The sequence below is a fragment of the Triturus cristatus genome, chromosome 8 (assembly GCF_964204655.1).
Source record: "Triturus cristatus chromosome 8, aTriCri1.1, whole genome shotgun sequence".
Taxonomy (NCBI): Eukaryota; Metazoa; Chordata; class Amphibia; order Caudata; family Salamandridae; genus Triturus; species Triturus cristatus.
Window position 1 is genome coordinate 572,978,023 of NC_140591.1, and position 16,613 is coordinate 572,994,635.

The 16,613-nt window shown below is 41.1% G+C and overlaps 1 protein-coding gene across 1 annotated transcript in view; it reads right to left on the reverse strand.

Moving 5' to 3' along the window:
- Positions 1 to 16,392, reverse strand: part of LOC146802433 (kelch-like protein 1) — a 771,680-nt gene extending 755,288 nt beyond the window's left edge. Inside the window, exons 1-3 of the mRNA XM_085623756.1 lie at positions 16,382 to 16,392; positions 15,854 to 16,036; positions 370 to 506 (exon numbers count right to left, since the gene is read on the reverse strand). Of these exons, the coding sequence (XP_085479882.1) occupies positions 370 to 506; positions 15,854 to 16,036; positions 16,382 to 16,392 (331 nt within the window). The remainder of the gene's footprint in view (positions 1 to 369; positions 507 to 15,853; positions 16,037 to 16,381) is intronic.
- Between the last annotated feature and the right edge of the window lie 221 nt (positions 16,393 to 16,613).

Sequence of the window (16,613 nt, forward strand, 5' to 3'; positions counted from 1 at the left end):
TACACCCAGTCGCACTATAATGGCCCGTCATTGACCAGATTTTCAGGGATTTGTCTGTTTAAGTAGGATTCTTGCTTCAATTTGACTGATATTTCCAACAGTCAGACATGACCACAAACTGCCCCTTTTCCACATGTTATATTTCCACTACATTTATAAAAAAAAATGCCTTGTCACAATTGCCCTATACTTGCTACTGGATAGGATGAGAAAGACAAGTGAATGGCAGTGGCATAAGAAGAGTCAAAAAAAGAACTCTTTAAATGTTTTGCATATAACCAAGCATGTGTTTTTCTTGTATGAAACATACTACATTAATGGATTAGCTTGCATACCTCTTCCCATTTTTTCAATGAAATAAATACATACCTGTATACGCAAATTGCACAAGATCCCAGAGCGCCCCTGAGTCAATGCCTTCCATTTTTATTTCTTCTTGTTTTGCTTCACAAACATCACTTGTAAACATGGCAGCAAAGTAATCAGACACTGCACTTAAAACAAGCCTACAAAAGAAGGGATTGACTTATTAATGCAATGCAATATTGGTACCTTAGTGTCCTATCTCCACAAAGCACAACATTATCATGACATTTTTAACTGTATTTTCTTTATTTTAAGCTACTAAAATGAATCATTAGAAATTAAGAGAATAAATCGGTGCTGAAAAAACAAATTCCTCTTGGAACTCAAAAGTTGGGGGCATAGACCAAATGCCATATGTAAAGTCATTATGAAGGTAGCTAGCAGATTGTCCGGGTAATTTATACCTCAGGACCCATCTTGTAAGGATTGCGTTATTACTGACACATCTCAATTCGCTATGACTAAGAATTTACATCGCTAAGGCTAGTACGTTTTTTTTAAGTCACAGTAGCAATGCCGTTTTTCAGGACTGTTATACATAAATCGTATAGTAGCAGTACCTCTCTGCTTGCCAGCCATAGTTTTCAAGGACAGTAACAGTTACAACTATGGATACCTGTGCAACACCTTACCCTACTTTTAATAGGAAGACTATTTTCTGGGTTGCCATATTTTAAATGTGACAGCAGAAGCATTTTTATGAAGGAAATAGGTATTTATATTTGTGTATTATACACAACCATGCAAAATATGAGAGGGAATACCGGCTGGTGACATTGTCACACTTCTGTTGAATGTTAATACATTATTAATATTGTTTCTGAAATGCACCTGCCCGCCATTTGTTTATTGCCAATGGCATCAGATTAATTACACCTACTGTCCATTAGTTTTGTTGCATTACGACAATCAGTGCTTAATTTGTTAAAAGGTAAGTGCCAGGGCCCAAGGTATTCTGCTTCTATTGCACCACCCACAGCTCCTGCCACTGATACCGAATGGCAGTGGCAGCATTTCCTATTTACTATCACACTAAACAAGTGTGACATGTTGTACTACTGTAGATCCACCCAGGCTGTAGGGATGACCTGGAAGTGCAAGTGTTATCATTTTTTAATACTATGCATTGCAACATATTAGTGCAGTGCTGACGCAAATAGACTGAGAGTGCCACCACGTACTCTGATAAATAAGTGCTTAAAATTAAGTGCCAGTGCCGAGCACTGAAAAAATCCAGCACAAATGAAGCTCTGATGACAATATAGCATGACTATTTTTTTATTATTATTTATACCTATGATATTGTGCCTTTAGTTCATATATCTTTAAAATGTGCATTGTTCTATCTTTGGTCTTGTGATCTTTTATATACATATTTAAAGATAGGACTGTATGAATTCCCATGAGATAGATTCTCATACTATGGGGCCGATTCCGATCTCGTTCGGAAGGCATGCTGGCTGAATTGGTCCTGGAATGCATTACCTATGACTCGGATTGGGGGAGTCCGACCAAATGATCATGATACATCCGTATGCATCCGGATTCGATATGGTCGGACTCCCATTGACTTCAATAGCAGCCTGTGTTCCGAACGTGAACACAGGCTCCCACTGAAGAATGGGGTGGTTGGGGCAAAAATGTGCACCCTGTAGCAGGCACCCCATGGAGCCTGCCACACTATGCATGGTTGGGAAGAGGGGACCCATGGGTACCCCCATGGGCCTGATTTGCAGGGCCCCGGGTGAAGGGGGTCCTACTACGGGCTCCCAAAGACCGATTCTTGCAGCTGTTTCATTACGGGCAAACTGAATTGGAAAGGCTGTCTGAATAGGTCATCATACTCGCTTGTTCGGAAGCCAAGTTTATAGAGCTCTACAAATCAGCTCCGGAAAGTCTCGACCTGTCCGAATGCCTTACCGAACCGATTCAGCCCTAACGGTTTCCAGGCATCGTACTTGGTCGTTCGGAACTGGGAATAAGTCGGTCAGAAACAAGGGCACCGGCTCAGATTTGGCAAACTCGAAAGATGATTCGGAGCCCTTCTGACCAACATCAGAATCAACCCCTTTGTCAGTAAACACAGAACATGTTTTCATGATAGACCTATACAATAGTATAAATACACTATCTTTAGCTCTATCAGACAGATGTGCCTATTGGACTTCAGGGGGCTCATTTCTCAACCACCAAGGACACTGGCTGATAACAAGCTGGGTTTCCAAAGATAGAACCAATCCATTGGGCACAGGACAGCCTGAATGTACTAAACAAATATAAAATAATGTACCAGGGTTTTGTAGAGTGGGAGCAATGTCACTAACTTGCACTGTCTTGTACTAGCAAAAGTGCAGATACCTGTAAGGAAATAAATCTAGAGAAAATGCTTACTGCTTGGTACTGAATGAGTGTGAGGGAGTGATATTTCAAACCCTCTTGCACTGAGTTTCTTTAAAGGAAGGAAAGCCGCTATGATGTCCGCCGGCCATCGTAATCGGCCCCATAGTTATCTGGGGATAACTTCCCTAATGGAACATGACATCTTTGCTACACAATCACGAGTGAATGTATTTTTTCATCCAAGACCTTGCTATACAGATCCAGGATTTACTTGCCAACACCATTGTTTTCCTATGGATTAGTAATGAAGGGAATTGAGAATACAGAGAAGTATTACAAAAATTAAATAGTTTTTTACCTTTTATTTGAACTTTTGTAAGACAGGGCGTTCCTACTTTTGCTTGGATTTATTTTGTGTTGGAACCGGAGGATTCCAAATGATGACTATGTAGTTCAGGCAATGCATGAATGTCAAAGCATAAAGTGCTATTGTTCCAGTATGTATATATGTACTGCTAAGACTAGCGAACAGAAGAAGAATAACATTGTTGATTATCTAGCAGTTTTCCAAGAGTAAGGTAGAAACAAGAATACATTTTCCTCAGAGACTGCACAGTGAGCAATCTTGAGATAGTAATTCAAGTAATAAGGAGAAATGTTAGTGAACACATTTTTGATGTACTAATTCTTTATATGTTTAGTTTTCTGGAAATAAAAGTTCTACATCAGAGCACAGAGAGCTAGGTAAACAGATATAGTTACATCTTTTCACAATCATAGTTAAGCATAAAACCTTAGCATACTCCAGTTACTTAGGATATGTTTTTGCCTTTTAGATATCAACTACATCTTGCAGACATCACAGACTAATATAAATGGCAAGTTAGCATGATAGATTCCAGTGCCTCTGTTTTCTTTCTTATCCTATTCCCCTTTCCCTATTTCTAGCAATGGCCCTCCTATTCCTGTGCATGTTTTGACTTGCGGAGAAGGTGAAAGATAAGAGAGTGTATTGCTCCGGTTCAATTCCATTCAATTACAAGCAAACATTAGTGCATCCTGACAATCCCCTGTTCTAAACATGGGAGGAAACGCTACTGGCTTTGCCAACAGAAAGCCTTGATCTGATGGCCCATCCAACACAGGTCAATTAGGCAAAAGTGACAGTTTCCGCTCCTCATTTGGGGCATGACACATCAACAATCCATTAGATATAAAAGAGAAAGAAAAATCAAATAGGCTGCTGACTTTCTCAAAAATCCTGGGTTAAATTCTTTCTTGGGTACTTCCACAAATCTGAACTTTAGTGACTAATCACACACTGTTTAAATCTCATATTAATAGGAAGGACACAGGCAATCAAACAGATAATAACTTGCAGAAATGTCCTAGTCAATCAAGCAAAGAAGAAAATGAATTTCAAAGCCACACATTCCTACAGAAGGACACGTCTTAAGAAGCTCAATAAAGATCGTTTTCCTACTGTAGACAGATATCTTTCCATTTAATACATTGATTATATACCTGTGGCATGCCAAGGGGTAATATATTAAAGTACAGAGAATATTTACATGAAGCATTACTACACACACTTTTTTAGTTAAGCAAAAATATATGAATTCAGGGACTAGCCCATGCAGCTCTATTTTAAAACAGTCACTTTTTAACATATAAACACTGTTAATCCAGCTTGTCAATTCTGAAAACAATAATCATATTGCACATTTTAACAATGCTAAAACAGAATACCAATATTGCTTTTAAAATATGCAAAGTTGTTAGACCTGTCACACTTAGGGTGATCTTCCCCCAAACATTTTGCCTCCACCCTCCTACTTTTTTTACTTAGGAACAGAAAAGGGTGCAACCATGTTGAACCCTCACCTGTACCCAGCGTGATTGAGTCCTAACCCCACAGGTGGTGCCCCTCCGCTCCTGGATCCTTGGATGTGGTGTTGAAAGTACCCAAATAACCAAAATCCAAAACCTGGGCTAAAAACTGCTCTGAGAACCGAGGGAAGACCGGGACCGCTTGTATATCAGCCCAAAGGTATATCACTGGTCAATCTGACTTTGCAGCAGCTTCCACTACATTCTCATCCACAGCAGAAAATCCTGTTCAGTGGTCCTTCCCAAAGGGGTCTCCGGCCTCATGGAGCTCTCATCAGCTGCAGCTTCGAGCCTCATCGCGCTGGGAATTTTCAACTTCAAAAAAGAGACTAAGTCCGCCCACTGAACTCTTCACTGCAGCATCTTTTCAACAATGACATCTCCTCCTCGGACACCGTAGGAGCCTTGTCCCACTGAACTTTACCCTCTCAAGCAACTTTTTGTCAAAGTTTCTTCTAAGTCCGAAAGCAAGCAGAGGCCAGACCGAATCTATTTTTTGTGTCCAACTCGGGATCCATCAAGGTTGGTCATATTTTTTTACTTTGACCAGGTCTTGCACGGCTAAATATCCACAGTTCGCCCTTTGATCTTTTAGGTGGTGGTTTTTACCTTAAACTTTAAGAATGTATTACGCCGATCCTACAAAATTGAGGGGCATATCATCAATGCGGCGCTATGAAATTATCGCCGCTTTTGCGTCCGTTTTCGGGTGAAAAGCGGCGATAATTTAATCGCCTTATCAGCAAAGACAAACCATCGCATGTTTTTTCCCAACGCCCAGCTTTGCATCGCAAATGAGATGCAAAGTGGGCGTTCCTTCCCAAAATAACTGGAGAAATGTCGCTAACCGACATTTCTCCAATTATCAATGGACAAGCTAACAAGTATAGCGATAACAAAAGTAGCGCTAACCGTGGTTATCGGTTCTTTCCTTACGCCTGCTTTTAGTTTGACTTTGCCATGATATCCAATGGAAGGTGGATATCATGGCTGAGTCTGCGCTGCCCTATCAGCAAGCTATCGCCAAATGTTGTGTGATTATCGCTGGATTTCCAGCAATAATCGCACATTTGGCTGCTTGCGCCTGGAATTTTATCACTTTTGAGATAAGCATTGCTGATAGCACGCTATCTCAGCGATAAAATTCAGCATTAGCTGGCGATAATTATCCTAGCGCTAAGTGCGCTTAGCTATAATTATCACCAGTTGTTGCTGATATGATCCTGAATTTTTGTCATTTTGGTGTTAAATATTTTAGTACAATGCAGTCTATTATTCAAAATTCATGTGGGATTTTTCTTGTGTTGTTCTTGTAATTTATTACTGTTTGTTGGCTGCATCAATACTTAATAGATTACCCCTACATTAAACCTGACTTTTTACAGCCTTTATACACATAGATAATAATACACAAATGCTTCCAACCATAAAAAACAAAATGCATTCTTAAAAGATAAGCCAGACAACCAACCGAATATAAAAGGGCTATGGGCCCAAGTCATAAAAGCACTTAACAGTACATGGTTGTTCTCGTGGAGAACTACTTCATAAACTCACAAATGCTGTTCTCAATGGTACAGGTATAGATCTGTACCAACGCTGGCTCTATTTTTAATGTGTAAAGGTGTAACCTAAATGGAGAATATTTATTACAAAGTGGTAGGAGGAAAGACGACATCAAGGGAGGAACACAGAAGGACATGCAAATATGTTATATTATGATGATTTTTTGATGCACTATTTACCCATGAGGGCATCCAGGTGCTCTAGCAGGTGTGTAGGCATGTGCTTTCCACAGCGTTATTTTAAGAGCCAGGTCTTCAGCCTTTTGCTGAACTCAAGAAGTAAGGAGAAGGCTCTGATGAGTTGAGAGATGTCTTTTCATGTTTTGGGTATGGTGTAGGAAAATGAGTAATGTCCCTCTCTGCCTTTGTGAATGCTAGGAAGTATGCAAGTGAGTGTGAGGCAGAGTGTAGGTGTCTGGCAGGCTGGTGAAAATGTATGTGGCCATTCAGGTATGTTGGTTTAGTGTTGTGTGAGGCTTATCATGTGTGCCTTAGAAGCTTGAGTTGGATGCACTTGTGAATGCGGAGCCAGTGAAGCACCTTGAGGTGTGGTGTGATGTTGATGTGGCATGTTGGGTTGAGTATGAGTCTTGTGGTGGCATAGTAGATGGTCTAAAGTCTGTTTCTGAGTTACTTGGAGATTCTGACATAGAGTGCATCGCCGTAGTTGAGCCGACTTGTCATGAGTGCTTGCACGATGGTCTATCTGGTGTTCTGTGGCAGCCACATAGTGATCATTTGTAGCATCCATAGGATGTGGAAGCACTGCGTTGACTTGTGTGTTCATGTTGAACTTGTTGCCTAGGAAGATCCCCAGATATCTTGTGTGGTCTGTGGGTGTTGGTGTTGGTTTTAGCTCTGAGGACCACCCGGTGGATTCCCATGGTGAGGTCATACATCCAAAAACCAATACCTCCATCTTGTCAGAATTAGACTTCAGGCGGTTGGTCCGCATTCACTCTGGCACCATGGTCAGCAGATGAAGTTGGTTCTGGTGGTGGTTGCCTTGTCCGTCAGGGAGAGGATGATTTGAGTGTTGTTGGTGTAGGAGGTGAAGGTCGTGTCTTGGTATCTGATGGTATTGGCAAGCGCTGAAGGATGATCCCTGGGGGACTGTGCATATCAGGCTCTTGGTCTCTAATATGAAGGGTGGCAATCTGACCCGTTGAATTCTTCCAATGAGGAAGGAGCAGATCCAGCTGAGTGCAGATCTTAAATGCCAATTTCATAGAATCTTATGATGAGAGCGTTGTGTGAAATGTGTCAAAAGCCACAGAGTGGTTGAGCAGGGTGAGGGCTGATGTTTCTCCTTGGTCCAGGATGGTCTGGATGCTCTGGGTGGCTCCACAAGAGTGCTGGTTTGGGTGTGTGGTTCTTTCTGAATCCTGATTGGGTGTTGTCCAGCCGGTGGTGGATCTCAAGGTGGGTTGAGAGCTGCTAGTGGATAGCCTTCTCTGTCACTTTGTCAGGGCGAGGAAGTAGGGAGATGGGACGGAAGTTGCACAGTTAGTTCAAGTCAGCTTATGGTTTCTTTAGGAGAGCATTGACTTCTTCATGTTTCCAGTCATCCGGGAATGTGTCAGATGTGATGGAGGTGTCCAAGATGTGGGTGAGTGCAGTGCTGATTGGTGGTGTTCCCAGGTTACAGACCTAATGTAGACATGGATCCATAAGGGTCCCTGAGTGAATGGTCCATATGATTGTCACTGTGTCATCTCTGGTGATGGTTGTCCTTTTGGTCAAGAGGCATTTTAGTTGGTGATTGGCAGGTCGGAAATTAGTTTTCTAGGGTCAGATTGGTAGCTGTAGATGTACGTGATTTTGCTGTGGAATAAGTTTGATAGGTCACTGCAGAGTTCTTGAGAGGGGGTGATGCTGTTGACAGAGGCTGAAGGTGTGGCAAAATCCTTGACGATCAAGAACAACTCCTCGTAGCTGTTGAAGCTTCCTTCAATGTGATTACATAGCACTCTTTTCTTGGCTTCTCTTAGTTGCTGGTGGTAGCGTCTGAGTACAGTCTTGTAGGTGGTTCTATCATTGGTTTTGTGGTTGGGTCTCCTATTCCTCTCTAGCTGTTTACAGCATTGTTTGAAGCCTCAAATGTCCTCTGTGTACCAGCTGGCCTTTCTGTTGGATCTTCTTTGCTTTTTAAGTTTGATGGGTGTGAGGGAGTATGCACAGTTCTGAAATCAGTTGTTAAAGTTTCCAATGTCCTTGGTGAGGTTCTCATATAATATGAAATTAATTTGCAGTTCCCTAATGTTACACCTACGTTTATTCAAAATGTATACTACAGCCCAAAGAGAAACAAATGTTTCTCAAACTAAAATTGAAGTGAGTTAAACACCACACATGTCTACTTACAAGTACCTTAAGGGAATCACTAAGAAAAAATGCAGAAAGACATCTAAACTCTAAGCACAATGACCTGAGTTTTCATACATTTCACACACCTACCCAAATTACAGTTAAAATGCAAACATTAAAGATGCACATACTTAACAAATTGCTTGTGGGATGCTGCTCAAAAATACATACTTTCTCACTCCAGCTTTAAATGTGAAGTATTTCACTATGTTCTACGCAGACACTGGTCTGTTCCTGCCATCAGAAATTCGGTATTTGCTGAATTCAGCTATTGGCAGCCTGTATTTTATCAAAGTCTACCAATACACCATTCCAGGCTTTAGCTGGGTCTTCGGCTAGATAGAATGTAATTTGTATGTCATTGGCATAATTGTGAAGTCCTCCGATGAGATCTGCTACAATGTGATACACAGCTGATCACAGATACTGAATAGCTGTGGGCAATCCCTGTGGAGTACTGCTAAATTACCCATACGTGATACCCTGATACTGCTCTGTTTTTCTTCTCAGAAAGTTATGACTATTGACAGTTACTGTCAGTAACAGACACCACTATGAGGCTCCTAGTACTGTTTAGCAGTCTAAAATGATAAAGTGTATCAAATGTGGTTACCAGGTCCAGGAGAATCAACAGAACAGGATCTCTTTTAGCTATAATACTGCCAAAATCACCATTGGTTTGTCCAGTAGTGCACCTGCAGAATATCTGTGACTGTGAATGCCTTACTGATTATCTCCAGAATGTTTGGGCCTTGTAGGAAAAAAGGAAGCATTGTGAGACAGAGGTCAACCTGTGCAAGCATCTCGTGATGTAACCTCTTTGTATGAAATTGGGTAAAGAAGGGTGGAAACCCTAGTGATGAAATAACCACAATCCTTGTCAGGGTGAACCTCAAATGTCACTAAATTAATTTGTGCTTAACCCACAGGTAGCTTGGCCCCAAAGCAGTCAGGCTTAACTTAGAGGCACTCTGTAAATAATGTATGCAGCACATAAACAGTAATAAAGTGAAAACACAAAACAAGAACAATGCCAAACTGATTTGGAAAAATGAAGTCTAATCAGTAGAACCAGAGATATGCATGTTCACATTTTTCAGTCAGTAAAGAGCCTAAAAACACAAAGTGCCACTGACGGTCATTATACTCATTCTAGACTGGAGGAAAGTTACAAGTTCAGGCTGATCACCATGGAGCACGAGCTAGATACAGGGACTAGGTAACCCTGCTAAAATGCATCTTCTCAAAGGCCAGAGCGAAGAGTCCAGATCGTAGTGTAGGATGCCTCGAGGAGCAAGGAGAGCATCATCAATGTGTGTCACTGTAGTGGAAATAGCAGGCCCAGCATTGCAGACCGTCGTCAATGTAGCACGAAGATCCAGTTGGGCATGGCAGATGGTCGTTGCTAAAATGTCTCATTGGAGTTCACCACAGGCTGTTGTTGCTTTAACCAAATTGTAGGTCTTGCATTGTCGGTCGACGCTGGTAGTCGCTGTAGCGTGAAGATTGGGTTCACCCGAGGTTCACATTGGTGGAAATCGCAGGCGGCAGAGACTCATCTTGAACTGACCTGTTAACAGTCTTGAAGAGCCCAAATCATTAAGATGTCTCATTTCTTCACAGAGGAGTGCACTATGATGACAGACAATGGTCCAGGCCCTTGGGAGGAACCTCTTGGGGACCAGCGACTCACTCAAGCAGAGACCAGCAGGGCTCCGGCAGGTCCAGTTAAAGGCCCAGTTGCAAGTTCAGTGAAACAGTGAGGTCTCAGAAGCGTGTTGCATCCCTGTAGCTCAGAATAAGAGGTCAGGCAAATGACCCTTTGATTCACTCATGTTAGTCTGGGATGAAGGAAGCAGGTCCAGTCTTCCCTCTGAGAGAGCAGGGCAACCCTCTGAGGAACAAGGCAGGCCTCAAGCAGCACAGCAGTTGTTTCTGGAACAAAGCAGTAGTCCTTCCACTATAATGTCCAGAGGTTCAATACTGTACTGAAGGATGGCTCTGAAGGTCCAAAATGTGTACTTGGTGCCAGCCTTTGAAGTGTGGGGATTCCCTATACTACACCCACTTCTGGTTCTGGAAAGTTCTTTCCTTCACCTGTCAAGTTTCCAAGAAGTCTTGGGCGATAAAAGACAAGTATCATGCTCCTTTGTGTGTGCTGGAGGCAAGCCCTTTGAAATGTAAGTGGGATAGGCAACAGCTTCAACCCAACCATCTAAGCAGTATGGCCCATCCTGTCTACACCCAGTCCTCTTTGTTGCCCGTCTGAAAAACACATTCTTAACAGGGAAGCATTAACAGGCCCAGGCAGCTGGAAACTCCTACAATGCCTCAGAAACTTTTCGTCAGGAAAATGCCAACTTCCTAAAAGTGCTATTTTCAGAATTGCAACTTATAACCTGACTTTACCATTAAGAGAATTTTCAATTTTAAATCACAATTCATTGAGACGTAAACACCGTATCCCTATCTGCCCCAATGAAACGTTAGCACCTATTAAACATAATAAGGTGACCCAATGTTATCCAAAGGTAGAAATAGGCATCACAGTAGTGAAAAAATGAATTAGGAAGATTTTCACTATCTGGTATGTGAAACCTGAAACAAGTCCAACTTTTTAATCACAATACACCCTGCCCTAAGGGCATTTTAGAGTCTAGGTGTAACTTACATATATTAAAATGCAAGCTTTAGGCTTCGCAAAAGGTTTATTTTGCCAGGTTGAATTGTTATTTTTAAACTACACCACAGGCTGCAGTGGCAAGCCTGAGACATGTTTTAAACTGTTGCTTATGTGGGTGGCACATTCAGTACAGCAGGCCCACTAGTTGCATTAAATAACATGCCCTGGGTATATGTCGTATCATATACTATGGACCTACAATTAAATTGAATATATCAATCAGCTGTAAGCTGATTGCACCATGTTTTAGGGATATGGCATAAGCACTTTAAAACTGGTTAGCATCTGTGTCCTAATGTCAACAAAAAGGGAATTTGAATCCAGGAGGGGTGAAGGTAAAAAGCTAGTAGGAAGACCACACCAAGGATAACAGGTCTAATACTGATCATTTTTTAGATACAAGCAAATAATATGAGAGGCTTATTTGATCTTTCTGAAGCAAAATAAAAACCGTAAAACAGGAATATATCTTAGATGGATAGTCTATGTTAACTCCCTGTTGGACCTTATCTTTTTGCTAGACCTGTCTAACTTGCATTGGAGTCTTATGTATGTAGCAGTTCAATGAAAGAATGCTAATATGTAAATGTTTAAAATGTTGGCCTTTTAAGTATGGCAGTTACCAAGGTGGTACAGAGTAGCTTTGGTTTCCGCAACTGTGCAGCTCTTTATGTGGAATAAACTTCAATTGTACTCACCTCAGTTTCCAAGAGCACTTACTACAAATTTAGAGGTGACAAGCTGAGCTTGTGTTTCCTCCTGTTGCTTAGCAAGTTAGTGGAGTTGGAAGGTACTAAATCAAGCTTGTTTCTACAATATTGGTGTGAGATTGTACGGTATTAGGTTTGTCAGCAGGCAGTCACACACCCACCTTCATTATTGGAAATACCTGGCAAACTGCCTGTCAGAAGGGGAGTGTGCTTTAATGCTTTTGAAACATATTTGGGGGCAATTTGAGATTTCAGATTTAGAGGAGAAAGTAAGAAGTGTCTTCTTATTCATTCACTTGGATTGGAGTACAGAACAATCTTTAAATATTTCTCAGAATTAATGCTGGAGGAGGAAGAAAAACGAGATGAATACCAGGAGGGGGTAAAAAAACTCAAACTGATGTTTGACAAACGACCGAGCTTAATTGTGCTATGTCTCACATTTTTTAAATGCCAACAGGATGGAGATGAAGATGTTGATGCTTATGTATCTTTACTGCATAGGTTCATCTCCAAGTGTCAGTGTGATAGTTTCACATCTTGCAAAAGTGGTGTCTCAAGGTGGGCAATCGATGTGAGAGTGAGGAGAGTAAGGGTGGAGATGAAAATGGTTAGGTCTGTGCCCACACTAACACCCCTGACCAGGTGCTGAATGTGAACGCTCAGAGTGATTGTGGAAATTAACGTGATAATATCCCTGATCACACTTGCACCCATGACCGTGTGTCAGATGGGAACTTTATGAAGAAAATGTTAGGTAAAAGAATGATGTTACGTAGTAGTACAAGGAACATTGTTAGATCCAGCAGGTTTCTTATAAAAATAAATTTCCTCTTAATGAATCTATTTTCCTACGTAACTCAGTGTTTTCTCTAGTTAGAGTTTTGTTTGTTGCATTTGTTTTTCTATGTTGTCTTGCTGTGTGTTTTTATTGTCCGGACCCTTTCCCTTTTACTTTGTATTGCCTTTACATTCAATATTTGGTTATTGTTGGGAGAAGCGAAGATGTGTTATACCTTATCTTGTTTCTAGATCAGTTTAACTTGCATTGGAGCCTTATGCATGTTGGATTCCAATGCAAGAATGCCATTATGGAAATGTTTAGAATGTTAGGATTTGAAGTGTGGTAGTTACCCAGATGGTAGCAGAGGAGCTCCGGTGTCTGTTGATCCTCTGCTTCTGTGCAGCTCTTTATGTGAAATAGACTTCAATTGTACTCATCTCAGTTTGCGAGAGTACTTACTATACACCCTTATGGACTTGATTCATTTATCTGGTTGTGATATTCATCCTGTTTATGTTTTAAATGCCGGTCCTGTCTTGTGTATGTTCTCTAAAGGAAGGAACCCATGCGAAGATATATACAAATGTAAGTGTTAATGAGTATTGAATAACTAAAGAGGAGGGGATAAAGCAGGGAAAGCCAATTGTATTTCAAAGACAAGATTGGTGAACACTGTGTATGTGTTTCTCCACAGGCATGAATGTAGATATGTTATTTTTTTTTGTTTTTACCTGTTTTAGTTTATTCTGTTACCTCATTTTGTTAATTTGTTCCCTGTTTCCCAAATCCTTTTTCTTGGAGTCACTGGCTGTTTACCAATAACAATAGTTATGACTGTGAGGTGTCTACAGGGAGTGTAGGGTCCATGCTGCCTCTGTGATTGACTTAAGAGAAGAACACATTCCAATCTTCAAGATGTAATGCAGGCATGCGACCCAAGCTTCTTCAAAAGTGCCGGAACCTACCCTGCGCCGAACAAGCATTTAATTATATTTCCAGCATATTTAAAATAATTTTATGACATTTTTCATAGTCTGTGCAGGTAAGGAGACACCAGGCCTTGATGTAGGATTAAAAACTATTATTAAGTCAACGTTCTCCTTGAACGTGTGTTTGCTCTGAGCCTACGCTACTTAAAGGTACCTTCTTCCTGTCACTTTCTGCAATAACATGTGTGATACTCTCTTTACTAGGTTTCATCCTGGTCTTAAAATATGTTTGAACAATATGATTAAAGTTTTTGAGCTGTTGCGGAATATTATTATTAAAGAACGGTTTGATGTGCCCCATTAACAGTCCAACAAGTTCCTTAAGTAGGATATTTACACTGTTAAATCTTTTTAGCAAACATTCTTTCTTCGCATTGAATGTGGTATTTTTATATATTTGGTAGGGAGCTCTCAATAGGCTTTTCTAGACCACCACTGCCTTCCTTACCTCTGAACAAATGATTTCATGCTAAATGTGAATTCAAGTGATGTCTTTTCCTTGACAAAGATACATACTAATTATATGCAATCGCAGCCGGTTACACAGGCATGAGGGAGGATTAGGTGGGCTACATATGCACACACATACACTCACACATATACATGCACACTCACTCACACTCCCATGCAGTCACAAGTATTCACATATAAACCCACCTTTTATAAGCATACACTCACCTGTTCACAGCATGCATGCACAAAGAAACATACATTAATACATACACCCACATATATTCACACACCAAACATTTAAAAAAACACACACACAACTTACCCACTGAAACAGTGAACTTGGGTGGCGATAGGAAAGCCTCCAAGTTTCCTGAAGGGCTCAGACTGCAGCCTCCTCTCACTGGCTTACCTTGAGAGGAGTCAGCAGTCCCTACTTTGTCATAGAGTGGGAAGGGATCAGTGACTGGTGTTGATTCCACCCACTCTGTGACAAGCGTCATGATTAGCACTTGGCTCTGGGCACTTCGGAGCTTAAAACTGAAGCACCAAGGTCTGAGACTATCAGTGACGCTCCTCCTCATAATGAGAGGGAGGACCTTACAGTGCTCTGCTGGGCTGGGGGAACAACCTTTACAACGCAACTTTTACAACGCACTACCATTACAACGAAACTGTTACAACGCGAGTGCATTGACAACGCAGGACATTACAACGCAAGTCTTTACATCGACTTGCACTAGATGGCGTGCTAACATTAAAAATAGTGTAGTTTACTATCCCAACACCTTCCCTACTGTTACGTGGACTGGAGTTGGAATAGTAAATTACACTTTTTTAATGTTAGCACGCCATCGAGTGCAAGTCGATGTAAAGACTTGCGTTGTAATGTCCTGCGTTGTCAATGCATTCGCGTTGTAAAACTTTCGTTGTAACAGCATGCGTTGTAACAGCATGCGTTGTAACGTCATACATCCGCTGGGCTGTGGAGGTCATGCCCACAGTTGTTGTGACAATTCAGACAGGCAAAGTTCAGCTCAGTCAGCCAGGGGCCAGCATTTAAAGCATGTACAGGGCCTGGCACCTGACCTGACCGTAAAGTATATCTGTCAAGCTGGCCTTGGCTTAGCCTGACACACACTCTTTATGTCCGCCAATAGGTGGGGTTGCGGGGCTTGTCAGCCCTTAAGGACAGACCTTGGCTGCTAACATTACAAAGCAACCTCTGATGCCCATTACTTTAGAAAGCCACTCCATGCTTAGGGCCCTTGAATACTTGATAGAGTGTCAATAATCTCATAAAACTTAAAAATAATTTGTAAAGCGCAAACTAATCACCCCTAAGAGTCTCAAGGCGCTGGGCGCCACTGGGAAGGTTAAGTGAGCTACTGCTCAGAGCCACATGATGCTGAGTTGAGCTGCCGGCGCTGGGGATCGAACCGTGAGCCTCGCACTTTGAAGTCAGCTGCTCTGGTTGATGTGCCATACCTCTCATCAGGTTCGCATTTCATTATCTAAAAAAAACTAACCCAAAGAAAATCTAACAAAATAACATGGCTTTTAATAATACAGCTCTTTGATCCTGACAAGCATCAATGCCAATGTCTCATTGTCAAAACCTAATTGGCAGGTATGTTCTTTCGGTATGTATAAAAAAAGAAACATTTAAATATTTACCTGAGTTTTAAACATAGTTGTATGTGTCTTACCTGTGAGCGGGTATCTTCCGGTTCCCTGCAATGAGAATAACATCACAGAGCTGTTGTTGCTTTAAGTAGCTTTCCATCTTTCTGAAGGTTTGCTCAGCATGGTGTACCGCTTGATAGAACTCTTCGGAGGTGCTCGAGTCCATATCACTTGGAGCGACCGGAGGACAGCCAATAGCTGACAGCCTGCAAACAACAAATACAATTTAGTTTTGAGAAAGTGCCATAAAATGTCTAAGCTCTAATTGTCGCATACTTCAAGAAACTGAGAGGAAAGACAATGCATCTTCTTACATCTTTAGAAAAAGAAAGTGCAGGTGTTTAGCTTTAAGTAAAGCTAAACATGGATCCCGTTGTGCTCTTCTAAAGCCTCAGATGGTAAATTATCTAATTTCTCATTTCTGAGCCAGTAATTCTCGAATGGTCGTGGCTTTTTGTCTTTTCTGTCACGTAATCCTCACACGGAGAATCAATCTCAATATGGAGGAAGTCTCTCTACACTCAAACATTGTTAAGGCATTTTAACTGTACATAACAGTCATGTCATCAGAACTGTTGTGGCTTATCATATGTTGTGAAAAAAATTATAAATAAAGTAGCAACATAAAATGCAGAAAATAAATATTTCTAACATTGTGTAATTAAATAAACAAGACAAGGTACAGGTGTAATACAAAAATAACGCAATGAATCTTGCAGAAAATAGTTTTGTGAATAATAAATAATTTTCCACGTGGACACTCAAATCTTGACAATAAAACAG